The following is an 18,864-nucleotide window of genomic DNA, read 5'->3' on the forward strand; positions in this document are numbered from 1 at the left end:
GAATTACTAGTATCTCCTTAGACCTTCGAAGACTCTCAGAGAGAGTAGAGTGTAAAACACGTAAATTCTAAAGTGGGGGAGGTTGGGAGGGGAGATTAAGATTTAAATCCAAAGCAGGGACCTGAAAGCGAGTAGGAGGAAACACATTAGTGAGTCCTTTAAGAAACTGAATAATTAAAGGGATTTTAAAGTATGAGGTTTTCTCCGATGAGCACTTAAAAATCAAAGGTGCTGCCAGATAACCCTTTATTGTTGTGATCTGGAACCCCAGATTTGCTAAGTGAAGTAGAAAAGGTAACACTATAGATGTGTTGCAATGAAATGGATCCATATTCTTATTGCTACACCAGCTGCTGAACTTGTTCCAACGACAGCGGTATAAGGATTTTGTTGCCGGCCCAAAGCAAAATCTCCATTATGTCGTCCGGGAGGTCGCAATCCTTGCATCTCAACCACTCAGAAACCATGCATGAAGGCTGAGTGTCTTGACCTCTGGATGGAGAACCCGACCCTCCTCTCACGAAAAAAGGTCCTCTCTTTGTTGAAGACATATTGTAGAGCAGATGGACATGTCCAGAAAGTCCAGGTACCACGTCCTCCTGGCCCAATCTGGGGCAATTAGGATCATGAGAGGGAGGACAGGGACTGAAGGAAACGCGTACATAAGTGGAAACACCCAGTCCACCACAAACGCATCTCCTAAAGCCCTTCTTGGGGGAAATTCCCTGATGCAGAACAGCTCACACTTCCGGTTGACAATGGTAGCAAACAGATTCACTTGATGGGTTCCCCAAAGGGTGAAGATCTCTTGAAGGACTTCCTGAGCCAGATCCGAGTCGGGGGAGACTACTCTGCCTGCTCAGAGCGTCCGCCGCCGTGTTCTCCTCTCCGGCTAGGTGAACTGTGTATAGGGAGATTCCTTCTTGCATTGCTCAGAACCAGAGCTGCATTGCCTCTCTGCACAGTGGTGGTAAAGACCCTACACCACCTCTCTCATTGAGGTAGTACATGGCCACTGAGTTGTCCATCATTAGCAGGACATTCTTTGCCTGTACAGAGGGCAGAAAGGCCTTCAGCGCAAGTCTGATTTTCCTCAGCTCCAAAAGATTGATGTGTAGTTTGGACTGCGATGGAAACCAACAACTGCAGATTGTCTCATCGTTAGTGTGGGCTCCCCACCCCGTGAGTGAGGCCGTCTGTCACTTCTGTCATCTCTGGTCATGGTTGCCAAAAAGGTTCTACCTTCAGAATGTTTTCCTCGCAGGCCCACTACAGGAGATCCTGTGCACCCGGTTTGGAAACTGAAGTAGGTCCGAAATCTTTCCTGACAATTTGGACCATCGAGTCCTGAGAGCCCATTGTAGCGATCAAATTCTCAGACGAGACTGGCACCAGAAAAATGCAGGGTGCCATGAGGTCGAGCAGCCTCAAAAAAAAAAAAAAAAAAAATCGAAGTCCAGAAGACACTGGGGACTCTGAAATTTGGTGACCATCTGCAGAATGGGCTGAGCCCTTACCTCGGGTGGTGAGGCTTTTCCTGAGGAGGTATCCAGGACTGCTCGGATAAATTGGAGTCTTTGAGATGGTATTATGTTTGACTTCTTGTAATTGAGGGAGAAGAACAAGTTACTTCTTACCTGGTAACGTTCTTTCAATGGGATGTTCCTCCGACGTATTCCTTATCTTGATAGATCATCTCAGGCTTGCTGGCCTCGGAATTTTTTTTGGGGTAGAGGGTGCTGCGCGTTGACGTCCCTCGAGCCGATGTCCCTCGACAGCCTCTGTATCGGCGCCAACATCATCATGCATATAAATAGACTCGCGCAGTGTCCGTTGCTCAGTTCCGTTTTGACGTTTAACAGTTGCTTCACATGAATTGGTTATTAACCCTGAAGGAGCGTAAGCTGTAACCACAAGGGAAGTTTTACTGAGGGGATGGATGGGAGGGGCGATAAGGAATACGTCGGAGGAACATCCCATCGAAAGAACGTTACCAGGTAATAAGTAACTTGTTATTCGAAGGGATTGTGTCCTCCGACGTATTCCTTATCTTGATAGACTCCCATAGCAGTGGTGTGTAACTGGAGGTGGGAGTAAAATTGCCATGTTTCCCTTCAAGAATGAACAGAATGCAGCACAGCTTTGCCAAATCTAGTCTCTTGGCTAGAGGAGGAATCCAGGTTGTAAAATTTGTGAAGGTATGTGCAGACGACCATGTGGCAGCCGCACATATGTCTCGAATCGGTACTCCTCATTGGAGGGCCGAAGAGGCTGCAATACCCCTGGTTGAATGAGCCCTGAGATTTTGAGGAGGCTCTTTCCCTGCCAGTTTGTAACATTCCAGAATGGCCAAAATAAGCCATCTGGAAATGGTCTGTTTTGTTATCGGTAATCCCAATTTGTGCCCCGAGTAACCTACGAACAGTTGGTCTGCTTGCCTAATCCTAGCAAGTCTGCTGATGTAAAAGCTCAAAGCCCGCCTTGGGTCCAGCCTATGTAGCCTTTCTTCCTCTTTCCCCGGATGGGGAGGGGGATAGAATGAAGGTAAGGTAATTTTCTGAGTGATGTGGAATTCAGAAATCACCTTTGGGAGGAAGTTAGGCTTCACTTGTAGGACAACTTTGCCTTTATGAAAAATTGTATGAGGGGGTTTACAAGATAGAGCTTGTAATTCGCTCACCCTCCTAGCAGATGTCAATGCCACTAATAAGACAGTTTTAAGAGTGAGAAATCTTAGCGAACAAGAGTGGAGTGGTTCAAAATGAGTACCCATCAGGAAATTTAAGACTAAATTTAAGTCCCATAAGGGAAATTGGAATGGTCTTGGAGGATAGACATTGGTTAATCCCTTCAGAAATTGTATTACTATGGGTAACTTGAAATACGATGGTTCCTCTGCAGTGCGCTTGAAGATCGATAGCGCTGTGAGATAGCCCTTGATAGTGCCAACCTGAAGGTCCGAATTTGCCAAATAGAGTAGAAAAGATAACACCGTTGGTGTACCACATGAAAAGGGATCGATCTTCTTTTCTCTACACCAGCTGAAAAATGTGTTCCAACGGCAGCGGTATAAAGTCTGTGTTGCTGGCCGTCTGGCCGAAAACAACACCTCCATGACGTCATCTGGGAGGTCCCAATCCTTGTATCTCAACCTTTCAGATACCAAGTGTGAAGGTTGAGGGTTCTGATGTCTGGATGGAGAACCTGACCTCCCTTCTGCGAGAGAAGATTCTCCTTGAGTGGAAGACGAATTGAGGGCAGATGGACATGTCCAGAAGGTCCGGGTACCACGTTCTCCTGGCCCAGTCCGGGGCAATTAGTATCATGGCTTCCGGAACCTTCTCAACCTCCTGATCATTTGAGGAATGACAGGGACTGGAGGAAACGCGTACAGAAGTGGAAACTCCCAGTCCACTACGAACGCTTCCCCTAGAGCTCCTCTCGGGGGAAATTCCCTTGAACAAATCGTACTTTCTGTTGATGCTGGTGGCGAACAGATCCACTTGAGGGGTTCCCCAAAGGGTGAAGATCTGTTGAAGGACTTCCTGAGCTAGTTCCCACTCGTGGGAGACTCTGCTCTGCCTGCTCAGAGCGTCCGCCGTCAAGTTTCTCTCTCTGGCTAAGTGAACTGCCGATAGAGAGATTCCTTCTTGGATTGCCCAAAACCAGAGCTGCATCGCCTCTCTGCACAGAGGCAGTGATCCTACGCCTTCTCTTTTGTTGAGGTAGTGCATGGCCACTGTGTTATCCATCATTATCAGGACATTTTTCCCCTGTACAGATGGCAGAAAAGCCTTCAGCGCTAGTCTGATTGCTCTCAGCTCTAACAGGTTGATATGTAGTCTGGACTCCGATGGAGACCAACGACCGCTGATGGTCAAGTCGTTGGCATGGGCTCCCCACCCCGTGAGTGAGGCATCTGTGACTACTGTTATCTCTGGCCATGGTTGCCAAAACAGTTCTCCTTTCAAAATGTTCTCCTGACAGGCCCACCACTGAAGGTCTCGAGCCACCTTGTCCGGAACCTGAAGGAGGTTTGTCATTCTCCCTGAGAATTGCGACCACTGAGTTCTCAGTGCCCACTGAAGAGATCTCATTCTCAGGCGAGCCTCTGGCACAAGGAAGATGCAGGATGCCATGAGGCCTAGCAACCTCAAAAAGTCGAACGCTCGGAGACGTTGGGCATTTTGAAACTTGGTGACCATCTGCATAATATCTTGAGCCCTCACCTCTGGTGGCGAGGCTTTTCCCAGGGAACTGTCCAGGACGGCTCCAATGAACTGGAGTCTCTGATGGTATCATCTGTGACTTCTTTAAATTGAGGGAGAAGCCCAGTTTGTGAAGGAAGTGGCAGACAATCTAGCTGGATCTGAGCTTGTTCCGGAGATACAGCTCTGATCAGCCAATCGTCCAGGTAGGGGTAGACGTGAATCCCTTCCCTCCTTAGACTTGCAGCCACTACTGACATTAGCTTGGTGAAGACCCTCGGGGCGGAGGTCAGGCCAAATGGCAGAACTCGAAATTGATAAGGAGAGCCGCCAATTGCGAACCTCAGGTATTTCCTGTGTTTGAGATGGATTGGCACATGGAAATAAGCATCCTGAAGGTCCAGAGATACCAGCCAGTCCTGGAGCTGGAGGGCCTGAAGGATCAGAGAGAGTTACCATCTTGAACTTGTCCTTCCTGAGGAACTTGTTCAATTCTAGTAAGTCCAAGATGGGTCTCAGTCCTCCGTCTTTCTTCGGTATGAGAAAGTAGGGGGGGGTGGGGGGTAGGTACCAGCCCTTGTTCCTCTCTGCTACAGGTACCGGTTCTATGGCACCTTTCTCCAGCAGGTCTACAATTTCCTGCAAGAGGAGCGGATCTGGAACTTTCAGAGAGCTGTTCCCCGGTGGATGACTGAGGAATGCGTAGAAAAGGCATGCAGTAACCTTGGGCAACTGTCTCCAATGCCCAAGCATCTGAAGTAATAGCCTGCCATTCCGTCAGATGTTGAGTTAGCCTGCCCCCTACTGGTGTCTTGTGTGGAGAGTCCTCAGAGTGATTTAGAGACGGCTGATGCAGATGCCGAGGGTAAAGAGGCACCTGCTGCTATGACTTGTATTTTTACCCCGTCCACCTGGGGTGAATCTTTTTTGACCTCTTTGAACCGACTGTCCTCTGCCTTTTCTGAATGCGGAATAAAAGCGAAAGGACTTACCTCTCCAAGAGGTTCCTGAGGGGCGATATGGCGTTTGGCGGATTGCAGCTCCCAAAGATTTTGCTGCTGCTTTGGATGTCTAACTTTTCTAGACTGTCATCCGCATTCTTACCAAACAAAGAAGAGCCGTCAAAGGGCATATTTAAAAGTCTGGCTTGTACATCTGAAGCAAACCCAGACTTTCGTAACCACGCAAATCTGCGGGTTGTAGTACTTGCCGCCATGGCCCTACTGATACTGTCAGCAGAATCAATGCCAGTTTGAAGGGATTCGCACATTGCGTCTTTACCATCCTTAATGATGTTTAGAAACTCTTGCCTTTCTTCTCCCTCTGGGAGGCAGTCAGCTGCTGATGAAGCACACTCCCAAAGTGTGTGGCTGAACCATGCAAGCGTACAAGTAGTGTTAATAGATTTCAACGCCATGCTACATGCAGAAAAGACTTTCTTAGCCATAGAGTCGTATCTTTTGTCATCCCTGTCCTGTGGAACAGTAGGGTATGCCAATCTACTGCCTGATGCAGTTGCTTCTTGAACCACCAGACTCTCTGGAGTTGGATGTTTAGACAAAAATTTAGGGTCAGTAGCAGATACCCTATATTTGGCTGATAACTTCTTGTTAACTGCCAGGATAACCTCAGGAGTTTCCCAGTTAGCCAATATTTTTCTTTGTAATGCAGTGTGAAATGGAACCACAGGACCCTCCTGTGGGCCTTTAACTAAAATGTCTGTAAGGTCCTCCTGTTGGAATGCAGGTGAAGGTGTAGACCAACCCATGAATTCTATAATCCTTGCCACTAAAATTCTGTAAGGGGTTTCGGCATGTTCTCCTGGGTCTGGTTTGGCAAATTCTATTTCTGGGGAAGTATCTAACCCACTTGCCTCATGTAAAGATTCTCGAAGGTCCTTTAACCTATTTTCCTCAGAGGTAAATTCCTCTGGTTCAGGTGTTGTAGTTCTCTGCAACCCAAAGGGTCTTTCTTGATCCGAATCCTCCCCTTCTTCATAAATTGAAGACAAACATCTGAAATGATCAGACCTTGGAAATGGCTTAAATCCCATTTCCAGAGCAGAAGGGGCCAAATTTGTCATATTTGGTTGAGAAAACGTTGTCGTCGACACAGACGTTAAAGGCTTCGAAAACACCGAAAAAGGCATCGAGAAGATCGGAAGAGACCTCGAAGAGCTCGAGAGGATCAGAATCCTACTCAAGGTTGTCAATGACATTCTCGAAGTCGTGTTAGAGGCCCTGGGTATGACCACTGGCTGTGAGGTAGTGACAGCCGTGGGTTTGTTCTTTTTCGGCGTCGAAGACCCCGTCGATGAGCCCTTCGATAATGGCGTCGATGACGCAGATTTATGCGTCGAAGGGACTTTCGACGATGGCGTCGATGGCACAGTGCCTTTGCTCGAGGGTTTGTGACGCTCTCGAGTACTTTCTTTCGCCGGGTGCAACGACTCGCTGCGTTTTGATTTTTCGGGTCTTTCACCCAGGGTATCACCCTCAGCTGTCTTCGAGGGGGTCGAGGCCGCTTTCTCGAAGACGCCAAGCATCCTTTTGCTGAATTCCTCCCACTCAGCCTGAGAGCTATGTTTTGTGAGGCAGGTGACTCTTTCCGGGGAAACAGAAGACGACGACGACGAGGAAGGGGATCTTCAACGTCTCTTACTCGAATGCTTGGATCTCGAAGAGTGGTGGGAACTGCTTCGAGACCTAGAACGAGAATGTTTCCTGTGTCGGCGAGGAGACTAATGTCTCGACTCTGCTGAGGAAACTTTTGAAGGAGTTTTAACTGTTTTACCTCTCTCAAGCTTCCCCTTACGCTCCTTCAAGGCTTTCGCCGTCATGGACATGCAGTCTTCGCACTTCGAACATTGGTGCTCCGATCCCAGGCACCACAAACCAATCCTGTGAGGATCTGTCAACGACATTTTCTTTCCAGTCTCGACATTTTTTGAAGCCGGACCGTGGAGTCGTTGGTTGCAGAGCGACCAGGACATACATTTTGTTATTTTGACATGTGATTCTCTCGGGCGAGGAGTCACTCGAGGAAGGAGACCTATGACGTAATTTCTTCAACTTCTTGGTGGAAGATTAAGAATGATGAACAATTTCTCCATCGATATTTCTTCAATCTTTTTCAACAAGGAGAATTGCTCGACTCTTCGGAAGTATGTTTCTTTGGAAGAGAAGAGGACTTAGTAATTCTACCCAATGCCAATTTACCTCTATGCTTTCTCAGCCTTGCCCGTCATCGCCTGGCAGGATTTACACTCCTTCGTACGATGCTCTTTACCGAGGCACTACAGGCAAACGCAGTGGGAGGGGGGGGGTCGGTGATGGACATTTTCGACCCACAGTCCTGACACTTATTAAAACCTGTCTTGGGCATTGATGGTGAAGACATGACCTTTTCTTTAACGAACCGAAGCGTGCCATAATTTCTCTTGAAGCGAAAGCTGCGTCGGACAAACGGAACTAAAGCCAACAGGCACTGCGTGTGCTACATAATGTGGATGACATTGACGATGGGATGGAGCACATTGAAATATCGATGCTACCGCACAGCGCCCTCTGTCAAGAATTATTTTTTCCAAAGCAGCTGAAGCTGGAAAGATAATTATCGTAAGATGAGGAATATGTGGGAGGAGACAATCCATTCGAAAAGAGATGTTCCTGGGTCAGGGTGAGCAATCCCAGACTTCCTTTCCCTTCACCTCGCTTAACTGACTACAGCCTCTCAGCCCAGTCTTGTTTTTCCTTTCACAGTTTGAACTCAGTGAAAGCTGAGCTGGGGTCCACAAGTACCTTCCCATTCTTACTTATGTGCAATGGCCTCCCAATCCTCTTCTACCTTGCTCGTCTACTCTTTCCTTCCACCTCATCTGTATCCCCCCTCTTCCTCCAATGTTACTACTTACATCTCATTGACATGACCTCCTCTTGTTATCTGGGTTTCAGTGCTATGTCCTGCCACTTGTCTTCAACCACTTGCTTGTTACGTCCGGGCCATGATAGGTTATTCTCCTCCACTTCTTCGTCGTCCTCCTCCTCCTCTGTCATGCACGTACCTCTGAACACAAGACCATATTCCATGATCACCTTCTGTCAACTTTTGCCATCTAATTATTCAATCCTTCCAATGTTACAACCACCTACTTTACTACCCTGTGTCTGATGACCTTTATTTCCATAGTCTCCTTCTGTACACACACTCCTAATATTACCACCACCTCTTGACCCGCTTTTCTCTCACAATCCCCTCCATCTCTCCTCTGCTGCCAACTCGCCAGTTTCCTCCACGCCTCTAGTCCCTACTTTTTCCCCAGCGCCCCAAGTTCCAGAAGCTCCAAACGGGAGCTTCTGTCTACGGCAAACCACACACAGCAAATAAGAGTTCATACTGGGTTCCCCTTTCCTCTAAGTAGGCTTTTAACAGAGGGTCTTCTCGTTTCAGTGGTAAATAAGTCAAGGTTATGATTGGCTGCCTTCCTTGAGCTCAGTTGGGGCTGCTTTGGGCTCAGGCGGTTGGACAAAGCCTATATCAGGCCCATCTGCCAACTTGGATTTGAGATTCCCCCTGCTCTGCTGGGCTGCCTGCATTGAATTCAGAGAAGTGGTGTGTTCAAGTGTGTGGTTACATACTGTAAATCCTTGGCACAGACTTTTAAACTTCTCTGCAATACTTAATACAGAGTGGGTGTTAAGTAAGAATCGGTGCAATCACACTGTTTGAGACTACACAAGACTTATCTGCTGGTTATTAGGTAACCCACCTTTTGGTATAGGTCTGTACTACAGAAGTTGGCCGTGTGACTGGGCAGCCAGGCCTATCTCAAGAGGGGTAATTGTGAGCTTTAGAGCTGTACAGATGAAATTAGTCAATACAAGAAACCAAGTAACACTTACACTCTCAAGGTTTGTTAGGCAGAAACCTGTGCAGTTCCCTTTGGGAACACTGCAAAAGATTTAGGACTACAGGTGTTAGCAGTAAACCCACTTGGTAGCAGTCTGTACCACCCAGATTTACCTGGTAGCTGTGGCTGAGCAGTCAGACCTCCCTCAAGAAGAGTTAGGCAGTATGCAAAGTATACACAATAGGCACTCAGATACAATAATACAAGCAAACACTGACCAGAGCTTTGGTATCAAAGTATATAATTATTTATTTAAAAACACACTGTTTGAAACACTCCAGCACTCTTATTGTAAAACACTCTAAACACAGATACTATTATAATATATACAACCCTTATTCCTCATCAGATAAGTCTTAGTTAACACCACTTATTTCCAGACAGAGGTGAGCGCTTAACTATAGATGGCACTCCAATATTCATGAAGAAGGGAGGGAAAAAGACAGAATATGGAAAGATACACCACTCTAAGATTTAGGAACACTTTTAGCAAGGCAGAAGAGCAAAAGTCACTTGTGAGCCAAAGTCCATAGGCTGGGCCCACTCTTAGAGAGAGCAGAGCACAAATGTGCCCAAGATCACACAGTTATAGGCTTTGAAAGTCTTGCAGAGAGTTCGAAAAGAGTTTAGAGAGGCTCAGAAAAGTTTAGCCAGGGTGTCCCAGGCTAACCCAGGTTCGAAAGCCGGGGGCTAAATCTACCCCGTACAGTCGGTGGCAAGGGAAGCCAGGCGGAACACGGTACCTTAAGTGGGAAGGATCCTCCAGCGGTGGCAGTTGTTCCTGGCAGCGGGTGCAAGTCTCAGCATCGTCCAGGGGAAGAGAAGATCTCGACTTGGAGGAAAGCTGAAGGTCGTTGCACTGCCAGGGAAGAAACCAGCCGCAGAGTTTTCCGGTTAAAGGTATTACCCTTTATTTCGCTGTCGTGGTAAAACGTGGTATTCCGGTTGCCCGGGTGCTTGGCACAGGCAAGGCGGCCACGACATGCGTCGGGAAGGCGAAAAGACGGTGAACTGGTTATCCCCACCAGTCAAAGGAAGAAGACTCTCCGGCGGGCGATCTCCTCTGTCGTTGGGAAAAGTGGTGAGACGGTCCAGCAGGGCTCCACCGGTGGTGTCGTGGTGGCAGGTCGGCTCAGCTTCTCCCTCGTCGGATTCTTAGGTCCTGTGGCGACTTCTGAAGTTCCAGTCCCCAAAGCCCTGCTTTTATGCAGAAAACCCCCATTCACTCAGCCTAGCTCACCACTTGGGCCAATCAAGACGGAGTGCGACTTGAGTTGCCTAGGCAACTCAGTCCAGGGTGCCTAAATCCCCCTCCACCCCTCCTAAGTACCCCAGACAGAGTGGCACCACTTTGGAGGGCTTCTGTGGAGAAACCCGCCAAAAAGTGGAACAAAGGGCTCGACTTGGGTTGGAGTCACAGAAGAGAACACAAACACCATTTTAGAACCGAGTTTTGGCAAAAAATACTAAACGGAAAATTAATAATAATTAAATAAACCAGCGGTATGTTCGAGGCTATCGTAATTAAATAAATAAAGATAGTAGCCTCGAACAATGGGAAATCCCATAGGAAAATATTCACGGTTGAATATAAAAAGTAGTATCCACTGCCACCAGCCAAAACTCGATCAGGGGAGACGGAGACGTGCCCCCCGACTAACAGACCCCGGGGCAATCGAATTGCCCCAGCCGGTACGTCCACAATATGATGGTTTGTACTGGTTCTGTTCAGAATTTAAGACTAGTAAAGTCAATGGTGACTTTACATGCCCTGGGAGACAGTAATCAGTCCCAGGGTATGGAGTCTATACTGGGGGGTCACTATGACACCCCTGTGTTACTGCACTGAGGGTGCTGTGTAACATCACAACAACACATGCAGCCCTATGGAGTAAAAGACCCCATAGCCCATTAAACACATCTAGAGTCAAAGGAGCACACTCAAATCATGTCCAAGAGTGAGGGTAAAAGAGTCTCACTCTTGGCAGGAGAAAAAATGAAACCCCAAAAATCCAGCAAAGCTGCTGGGGGACTCACTAGGTTAGGAAATTCAGCCTAAACAGAGAATTCTCCCTAACAAGGTTTCAGTAACAAATATATATTTATTTACACAAGTTTTAGTTACGCATTCTTTAAAAACGCAATTGTTTGTGACAGTCAAGCAAACTTTGGAATCCCTTTACAAAGTCAAAGTTGGTGAATACTCTTTGGACATGCTAATACATTTCTCCTACACACTGAAGTGACTTCAATAACAAGGATAGTATTGCATTTTTCTTAAACACACATACTTTTTAGACTCTGGGTTTCATGAAGGAAGGGTTAAGGAAATAGAAAGGTTAGAACATACTTTCTTATAACATGAAGACCGTTTCAATCCTCTAATGAAATCTAGATGAGCCTTTCCCAGCAGTAAAAGTATTCAACAAATTACAACCTATGAAGGGACAAGCAATGCCAAAGTCAATAGATTAGAAGGGTGCATTTAAGCAGCCAGGACAGCCACAGTCAATTGGCCAAAGTCTATAGTTCTGATGCACTTCTAGGATAAAGTATTTCACAAGGTCAGATAGCTCAAGAAAATAACTGAAGGAAAACAAGCTGTTAGGCCTGTGCAAGAGGAGTTGAAATCAACTCAGAAAAAGTAAGCCAGTGCACTTCTCAAGTGGGAAAACGCGACTTAGGGCAATGAGTTAAGTAGTCCAAGCACCCAAAGTAACTCTGGTATGAGGAAGGTGGTCCAGCTGGATTCCAGCTTGCTACAGCCAAGCAGACCCTTGTTCCTGGGCCTCAGTCATGGGGACAAGAGGGAGGACGTCTGGTGGGCTCCTGCAGCAGCACTCGGGAAAGGACTTCGGCAGCTACGGATCTTCTTCGATTCAGCGGACCTTTGCCGTTCCAGCACCTTGCAAACAGCACTGATGCAGAATGAATATCCCCGGTTGGACCTTTCCTTGCTTCCTCTCGGTCCTAGACGCTGGTGAGGGGACTCTGGATTGGGATTTCCTGATTCTGAAGTGTCCTTTAGGAGGCTCCTGAAGCTTTTGGCCGGATTTGTTGCACAGAAGACGTTGCACTCTGTTATCGACACTCGACCCCCTGGCATTGGGCTTCTGCAGCACTGGCGAGGCACAGTAAGTCCGGGATTGAACCAAAGTGGAGTTTGTCATGGGGCTAGTTGGTCCCACCAGCCCAAGGGCAGAAGTCGCTCCATCCGGAGTTTCTCTGTCGATGCGAAAAAGGAGTTCAGCACAGCAGCAGGGCTTCACCGGGCACTTTGAGGTGCAGGTGGTTGCAGCATGCTTCTCTTCACGATTTCTTCTTCGGATGTTTCTTCCAGTGGTCAACTCTGCTTGTAGTCCCAAGAAACTTGCCTTTTAAGTTAGTTCTCATTCATTCACAGCCCTAGTCGGTCAATCACACAGCAGGGTGGCTGTCCTTACTGGACAGCCAGCCGGCCATTCAGGAGTGGTTTCTTTCAGACACACCTAGAGACAAATGACAAGGGAGTTTCGGGACTCTCCCTCACCACTGCCACCAGCCATTTAAAGTAGTTGGGGAAACAAAACGTTATGTAAGAAAGTAGGATAAGGGGCTAGTAGGTAACCCCCCAGCACTCCACATATGTTGGTGTGTGCTGGACCTACAAAGTAAAAAGGTAAGGAAGATCAATTTCACCTTACTATACTTGGGAATAGTAGTTCAGCCAAGAAAAGATATTTAAACCTTATGAGAAATCCAAGGGGTATCTCAGTGACACTGCACTGAGGGTGCTGTGTATCACTATACAAAAAGCTGATGCCCATGGAGTTTGTCAGACCCCAAAAACAGTGAAATCAAAATCCTGGTAAGGGAAAACACATGGAGTGAGAAAAAGGTCCCACACACTCAGAAGTTAAAATTAAAAAGTCCTAAATCCAGCAAAAGAGCTGGGGGGTCTCTAAGGTGGGAGGAAATTAGCACAGAAATGAAAATTAGCCATAACAGTGGGCGGGGAAAGCAAACATTACCCCCCCCCCTCCCCTAAAAGGAGGATTCTGGTAACATTAACTATGTATGCAGCACTTTTGTCCAAAATATCAAAAGGCTTTCCGTTAAAGGGAAAGCTCATCTTTTCAGGATTGGAGATTTGGGTGTGGCTAGGGCAAGCTTACCTGGCAAAGTATTCTCACAGTTTGGGTTATGGTTCCGCTCTCCAAGGCTGGTCTACCCAGATAGGCCAGTGGGGTGAGAAATAATGAATCCCTAGGACTGCCTGTGGTGAGGCAATGTGACTGTTCCCTGCCATGTGCTGCAAGCAAGAGTAAGGTGACCTTACATAGCACCCATGGGTCCAACATCCACTTTCTCAGGATGGCACCCTACACCCTGAGCTACCGCCCTGGTAATCTCAGAACTAGGCCGGGAACTTTGTAATAGAGGAAACCGATAAGCAGCTCATGCAGTGTATGCTGTGTAGGGCAGAAGCACAGCATTATGTGTTCCTTGAAAAGATGTATGTTACCAGTTCCCCTTTAACATACAATGATTCCTCTAAAGCCTTAACCTGCTTGAAAGGTTTATGTAAGAGAACATACCGGATAACATTATTCATTTGACAGACAGTTCTAGACTGAACTCTTGCACAAATCAAACACCAGCGAAAATTGTGTTCAGAGGAAATATTTACTTTCTTTCATTGCCAAGGACCAATCTGAATATGTTGCATGAAAGGGACTTTTCTGACCTGCGATACTGCTGCCTTGATACCTCATCTCCACAAAGAAAGCATATAGTGCCAAGCAATGCTGTGCTGGTATCACACAAGTTTTGTTCCCTTTGAGAAGAATTACAAGTCACAGTTAGCACCTAGTAAGAAGGAAAACAAAAACAAATGTTTTTAAAACATGGGAATAAAATGCAAGTTTGCTCTAGTTTAAGTTCACATTTTAATAAAGAAATTAAGGACTAACAACTTGGGAAGAAGTTGAGAGAAATGTTGCTCGAGACTGAATTTGAATGGGAATTCAAGAAAACAAAAGTAAAGTTTCCTTGCAAGAAGCATCCGCAAACTGTACCCTACATTGTTGTAAAATTCAAAAGAATTAAGAAGTATGCCCATTGCCTTGTATTCTAAGGGTCATTGGCAAAATGTAGAATGAAAATCTCCACCACTAATAATCACCCTGCACTTACCCTTTTTAGTGCCTATGCACACATTCATAAATCATTTTGCCTCCGGCATCTGACAGTTGCCTACATTCCTAGTTGTTCTACTTCCCTACTAAGTTTAACAAGGCATGAATTTGTTTTTAAAAATTGATTAGCAGAGTTTGCCAATTAAAATGTTCCTGATTAGCAAACAAACCCATTTGATTAGCAATGTTGTACTAATATGTCTAATGCCAACAGATGTTAAGTGTACCATAGATATAAAATGAGCAACAATACAGCAGTTTTGTGTACCGCTGATGTAAGACATTAGTGGGATGGTTCAGGCCTTGCAAATTCTTTAAAGTTACACTAGACCTGCAGGTCGAGTAACTTGGTTTACCCACTCGACCTTCGAGAAATGTACTCGACCCATGGCAATTGAGAGCACATTTAAATGTACTTTCTGTAAAGTGATGCAAATCACCACAAACCCACTTTAGTTTAGCACCCAGAGGACAGCCATGCACAGTGAAACCTATTGCACATTTACTGCAAACAAAGTAAAAGTTAAATACAAGTTTCAAACATCGCCTCCAAATGGTACTGGCACTTAAAAATCTACTTGAATATGCAAGTGGGCAAAAATACTTTGTGAGCCCTGGAGTAGTGCTTGTAAAATAAAAAAAAAAGGTTAGCTGCATGAATGGACACATAGATAAGGTAAAACAGCATTTTGGCCAGCTTTTTCCCACAGGTGCCAATATATAATGCAATCATAATCATAGAGCAAAGCGAGTTCTGGAGTATAACTACAGTGTATGGTAGTGCAGTAGATCTATAGATGTACAGACTGGATGGAACTATTGATCACTACTTTCCGTAAACATCTAGTTAGCTTTGTCTATTAATTATGTTAGAAGAAAGAAAGTAAGAGCCTGAGCAGAGTGAATGGTGTAGGAGGCAGAGAACAGGGCAAACTAGGCGGAATACTGTTTGTCATAAGATATATGTAACCAGAAGGTTACACCGCTAGGTTTTCCATCACATGCATTTGGCCGTGTATTCGTGTACATTTCAAAAGTGTCCACTTGTCAACATGATGCATCTTCCCCAAAAAAATAAAATCTAATGGACGCTGAGATTTAGATACACTAACCTACACTTAACAGCAGCAATGCTGTAAATTGCATTATGTAACAAATTACATACAGAATTGCCCATCAAATTCCTATGCGACACTGCTTATTTTAGGCCCTGCTTAAATATTAAAAAAACAAAATACCAATACAAAAATAAAGTACATGCAACAAGAGGGAAGATGAGTAATTGTTTCCGTCAAAGGAATTTTTTTTCAAAGTGTGCACTTGTATGAAACCAGACAATTTTTATTTATTTTAACTGATAACTGACATTCATAATGCTGAGATACTATGCGCTTTAACTTCAGATTAGGTATGAGATGAATTAATAATAGTTTTACTAATCCAATTTAAAGTATTTACCCAAAGATCTGGCTATTCTATAACGAACGGTTCTTTATTTTAAGAAAAGTGCCGAATACCCTGCTCTATGACAGATGTATGTACAATACATGCAACCTACTCATTTAGCTAACCATAACAAATGCATCTAATGCAAGAACGTACTGCACATCACTCACACAGTCATTCTTCATAATTCTGGCTTGTGCTTTGGCGGGCAATGGCAAAATATATTTAACACTGCTTTTCTTTGCAGACAGATATTCGCAGACTATGAGAAAGGAACGTACACTTTGCAATGCTTAGTACACAAAGTAAAACTGGTCAGTTAGGAATTCAGGTTATTTTCAGTTTCTAAAATACACGCTCATATGGAGTGTGAGCTGAAATAGAACTCTTATTTTTTTTTATCTTCAAAACGTTTAGGACATCACGAGGTGAAACAAATTTAAAATTAAGAATACTTTGCTTCACCAAACTCAATTGCCATCCTTCATGAGATCATCATCTAAATATTGTACTACTAAAATCAGAATGTAAAACAATTAATGTAATACATTACATTAACTGAATAATGATAACACTCTGATTCAATAGCTCACACTTTATTCATTTCTTACAGCATAAATTGAAAGTTGAAATAGTAAGCAGTACAACACAATCTGAATATACAAGCATCCCCAAAAGGTAACCCAATTTTAAATCACAATGCTTTTTCATATATAATATACCCATATATTGTCACTGGTATTTAATTTATCCAATTAAGAATTAACACCTTTTCCTTGCCAATTTTCTCCTTACGCAAATGCGTTTTTATGATGTAGCGCAGCAGGTATTAAAGTTCCAAACATTGGCAGAAAAAGGGTATGCTGCAGACTTAAAATTCCTTTTCACACAGAAACCTGCATACTTATAGGAGGACCATCAATCAGAAACTCCAAAGCTTGTGGACACTAAAGGACCTATACTTAAGATGATAACTTTGTCTGCAATTGAAGGCAGAGTCGACAGCGAAGCCGAGTTTGGTTCGACCAGGAGCTCTCAAATGTTCAAAATGCTGGCCCAAAAGAGGCTGACTGAGTGACTGTGTCTACCTACCAGGGTAATTTTGTATACACCCTGGTAAGACCCAATTCACAGGAACAATTTGTTTCCTGTTAGGATATTTTCATTAAACTAAGTTATTGAAAACTACCCAAACTGTTATTTGTATATATGATGAATATGATGAATGTGATGTTGTATGTCCTTTTTCTTCTGTTGATACCTTTTTCTTAATTCATGTAAGAAGCAACTTGAACAACAAAATGCCTCTTGTAAAATACATTTATTGTTCGTACTCTTAGGACTTTATTCTTTGGTTTTTGTTTCTGTGACTTTCTTTGAAAGCATATACCGTATATTAATATGGGGATTCAACTAAAATAAATGACAGAAATCAGGACTGTCTACAGTGTGGGAATCTCTTTTGGTTCTTTGTCCAAAAGAGGCTGGTGGCAGATAATGTATATATTCAGGAGCAGAAAAGCCATTTCAATTGGCAGACGGCTCATTTGCTATTTACTTCTTAGGAATACTTCCTTATCAACATATGGTACGCTTTTTTATAACAATGTCTGCCCGTTTGATTATCTCGATTTACATGTGTTTTAGGCTGATTTTTGTCAATAATTCCTTTACTGTTCTCACAAGGATGAACCATATTTGAAATTGAAAATGATGACTTAATAATGGTAAAAATATCTATATGTGTTATGTCTCTCTAATTGTTCTTACCAACAAGAAACCAGATTGGGTTTTATGGAAGATGATTGCATCTGTTTCTCTGACTGCACAATTTGAAATTGGTTAGAATATTAACACGATAAGCTACAACCTTTCTTTGGGATAATTTACATTTACTAATTTGTACTTTTTTGTTGAATATTTGTAGATATATGAAAAATGAAAATGAAAATGTATTCAGCGCACAGCCCCTGATGAAGAGATTGTATCTTGAAACGCGTTGGGCATTTATATTTGGAATAAATCATCTTTGAAAAAGAACAAAAAGACTTTGTGAATGGTGTACTCCGGGTCATATCTGACCGATAGACCCTTAAAGAAGACAGTGACTTTAATTGTAATATTTACCTTTACTAAATACCTACTTCTACTATTCTAAAATTACTGGGCTACTCTAGCCATTGATAGTGTGCAGGGGACGGGAGTTCCCCAACTGGGAACTTACTTGTGTGCTACATTCAGTTTTAATACAGTATGGAGGAAAGGGGATGGGACGTAGGAGTAATTATAAGTTACTCACCGTAGTGACAAACATACTTCTAGTCAATAGTCTCCTTTCCTTCATACATCCCACCGTCCTCCCCCTAATAGAACTGGTGTCATTAGGCAATGTTAAGATTGTCGTCACTTCAAAGGGGGCTGAGGAGTGGTGCTGGTGGGTGGAGTCAGGGGAGCGAATGCTTCCAGGGCCATGCCCCCACGCGCATCTAAATTTAAAGGGGAAGATGATTTCTCTGGAGAAAAATGTTCTGCCTCCCCTCCCTAGCGAGGGACGCACATACAGTATGGAGGAAAGAGGACTGTGGACTAGGAGTACGTTAGTCACTACGGTGAGTAACTTATTTTTAAAATGATCTACCCAGGTCATCTCAGAGATGCTTGTTGTTGGAAGGGCCATCTGTGGCATGTCAAGATGGCCCTCAGCAGGTCGTCTGCATTTTGCTGAATCATAGTCGCCTTATACCACTGGAGCCAGTTTTTATGAAGGTGTTTTATATTGTTGGCAGCAATGATAGAAGCCAGGGATGTCAGAGGGTTTGTTTAACCATCAGAGATCTCTCCTAATTTCCCTCCTCTTTTCTACTACTGTTCTGTCATACACATGACTGTGTCTAAACAACCCGCCTCCTTGGCCCCGTCTTTGGACCATAACGCTTTGCAGGATGGTGGTATAATCTAAGATTTTTACCAATAGTCACCTTCCAAAAGTTCACCCACAGTGAATACTGAGCTATCAAGCTCTAAACATTCTTTTTTGGCATTTTGAGGCAATTACCCCCATTTACTACCTGCACAATGGCATTAATCGTTATATTCACCCTTTCTACCCCTCCTAGCCAACACT

The 18,864-nt window shown here is 44.5% G+C and overlaps 1 protein-coding gene across 5 annotated transcripts in view; it reads right to left on the bottom strand.

Moving 5' to 3' along the window:
* CEP192 (centrosomal protein 192) overlaps positions 1-18,864 on the bottom strand; it is a 2,773,731-nt gene that overhangs the window by 696,948 nt on the left and 2,057,919 nt on the right. For all 5 annotated transcript variants that reach the window (XM_069620824.1, XM_069620822.1, XM_069620821.1 and 2 more), the window contains one exon: positions 13,844-13,965. In XM_069620824.1, the coding sequence (XP_069476925.1) occupies positions 13,844-13,965 (122 nt within the window). The remainder of the gene's footprint in view (positions 1-13,843; positions 13,966-18,864) is intronic.

The sequence above is a fragment of the Ambystoma mexicanum genome, chromosome 5q, assembly GCF_040938575.1.
Source record: "Ambystoma mexicanum isolate Mex_15411 chromosome 5q, UKY_AmexF1_1, whole genome shotgun sequence".
Taxonomy (NCBI): Eukaryota; Metazoa; Chordata; class Amphibia; order Caudata; family Ambystomatidae; genus Ambystoma; species Ambystoma mexicanum.